The sequence below is a fragment of the Pollachius pollachius genome, assembly GCF_949987615.1.
Source record: "Pollachius pollachius genome assembly, contig: scaffold_521, whole genome shotgun sequence".
NCBI lineage: Eukaryota > Metazoa > Chordata > Actinopteri > Gadiformes > Gadidae > Pollachius > Pollachius pollachius.
The window spans coordinates 1-2500 of record NW_027641653.1 but is presented as its reverse complement, the minus strand read 5'-3'; the positions used below and the strand labels follow the sequence as shown (position 1 = coordinate 2500).

The 2500-nt window shown below is 54.8% G+C and overlaps 1 protein-coding gene across 1 annotated transcript in view; it reads right to left on the bottom strand.

Moving 5' to 3' along the window:
* The window catches only part of LOC307071987 (glutamate receptor ionotropic, NMDA 3B-like), a gene marked incomplete at both ends in the record, with an annotated part of 7105 nt that extends 6574 nt beyond the window's left edge, over positions 1–531 (bottom strand). The window contains 2 exon segments of the mRNA XM_079759117.1: positions 381–505; positions 508–531. Of these exon segments, the coding sequence (XP_079615243.1) occupies positions 381–505; positions 508–531 (149 nt within the window).
* Positions 532–2500: the final 1969 nt, after the last annotated feature.

Genomic DNA, 2500 nt, shown 5'->3' with positions numbered 1-2500 from the left:
AGGTGGAGGAGGAGAGGGAGAGAAGGAGGAGGAGAAGGAGAAGGAGAGAGAGGTGGAGGAGGAGGAGGTGGAGGAGGAGGAGAGGGATGGGGAGGGGGAGGTGGAGGTGGAGGAGGAGGAGGAGAGGGAGGGGAGGAGGAGAGGGAGGAGGAGAGGGAGGGGAGGAGGAGGTGGAGGAGGAGAGGGAGGAGGAGGAGAGGAGGGGAGGAGGAGGTGGAGGAGAAGAGGGAGGAGGAGGAGGAGAGGAGGGGAGGAGGAGAGGGAGGGGAGGAGGAGGTTGGAGGAGGGAGTTCAACCGACTGTGTGCACGATGCTAGTGCGCTACACGTGCACACACGCGCGCGCACACACACACACACAGGCACACAGGCGTGCCCCACCTCGGTGACGGCGAAGCCCCTCTTCCCACAGGGCACCACTTTGTACCACTTGTCGTGCAGCATGTCCATGAAGCCGTGGGACTTGTAGCGCCGGATGAACTCCGACACGTTCCGCGTGAGGGGAGACCCTGTGGGAGCCCCATCCCATAGCCTGCGGACCACACCGGACACACACACACACACACAAAACGCGTGTTATTGAATATGGTATAAATACATTTGAATTGAAAGTCCACATAAGCATTGTGTTGTGGGGATCTCACCCAGTGAGTTATTCACCCAATCACACGGTCAAATGTTCCCTTTGTCCCACAGCGGTTGAGATAATTGCACCGCGACACACCCTCCTTGTGTGTTTGTGTGTGTGTGTGCTCGTTGACAGGTTGTGTGGCACGTGTACGTGTAATTGTGTATTTGTGTGTGTGTTGTGTTTGTGTGTGTGTATGTGTGTGTGTGTGTGTATGTGTGGGTGCGTCTGTGTGTCTGTGTGTATATGTGTCTACGTGTGTATTTGTGTGTGTGTGTTTGTGTGTGTGTGTGTGTGTTGTGTGTCTATGTGTGTATTCAGGTGTATATTGCGTGTGTGTGTGTATTCCGTGTGTACGTATTTGTGTGTGTGTGTGTGTGTGTGTGTGTCAGTGTAGGCCCGGTTATCTTAACTTGCGTCGGCAGCATTGTGTTAGCGTTGTGTTAGCGTTGTGTCGTCCAATCAGCACCGCTGCCTGTAGTTCCGTCTGCTCTGAGCAGTACGGCTCAGATCATCATAATTCTCAGACTGCTGTTGTTAACTCGCCCACAAATAAATATGTCTCCCGCTATTTTTTGCGTGTCCATCTGTCTGTGTAGCGAGGTCCGTCATCTGTGTGTTCTAAATGGAGGAGAAGTTCCAGCTTTCTGCTGAGTGGAACAAAAAGTGTCCGCCATTGTTTTTGTAAGGATCCGCCTCCTGCTGTCTTCTTACACGATGCTAAAAACTTTTCCTCTGTGCACGTGTGTGTGTGTGTGTGTGTGTGTGTTGTAAGTTTGCATGAGTGTGTTTGGTGTGTGTGTGTGTGTGTGTGTGTTGTAAGTTTGCATGTTTGCATGAGTGTGTGGATGTGTGTGTGTGCGTGTGTATCTCATTCCTCTCAATTGTCAGCATCATTTGAATGTGTGGCCTTTCAGGTGTGTGTGTCTGTGCATCGTTTTGGGTGTGTGTTTGCCGGGGTGTGTGTGGTTGATGGGGCGTGGCCGTGAGCAGTGTGTGGACGGCAGAGGTTGAAAGGCTGTCACAGTCTGCTTCCACGGGACACGCCCCTCTCTCCCCCTCGCTCTCTCCGCTCGCATCTCCTCTTTCCCCCATTTTCTTCTCCCACCTCACCCTTTATCTCTCCTCCATCACGTCTGTCTACTTTTCTCCCTCCTTCTACTCTCTCTCCCCACCCTACTCCTCTCTCTCCACCCCTCCCTTGTCCTGTCTCTCTCCTCCTCCCCCTCTCTCTCCATCCCTCCCTTGTCCTCTCTCCTCCTCCCCCTCTCTCTCCATCCCTCCCTTGTCCTCTCTCTCTCTCCTCCCCTCGCTCTCCATCCCTCCTTGTCCTCTCTCTCCTCCTCCCCCTCTCTCTCCATCCCTCCCTTGTCCTCTCTCTCTCTCTCCTCTCCCTCTCTCTCCATCCCTCCCTTGTCCTCTCTCTCTCTCCATCCCTCCCTTGTCCTCTCTCTCTCCTCCTCCCCCTCTCTCTCCATCACTCCCTTGTCCTCTCTCTCCTCCTCCCCTCTCTCTCCATCCCTCCCTTGTCCTCTCTCTCTCCTCTCCCTCTCTCTCCATCCCTCCCTTGTCCTCTCTCTCTCCTCCTCCCCCTCTCTCTCCATCCCTCCCTTGTCCTCTCTCTCCCTCTCTCTCTCTCTCCATCCCTCCCTTGTCCTCTCTCTCTCCATCCCTCCCTTGTCCTCTCTCTCTCCTCCTCCCCTCTCTCTCCATCCCTCCCTTGTCCTCTCTCTCCCTCTCTCTCTCTCTCCATCCCTCCCTTGTCCCCTCTCTATCCATCCCTCCTTGTCCAGTTTTACTCACCCTCCCTCCTCTTCCTTCAGCCCCTTACTCTCTCTCACTCCCCTCCCTCCCCTCCTTCCCTCCCTCCTCC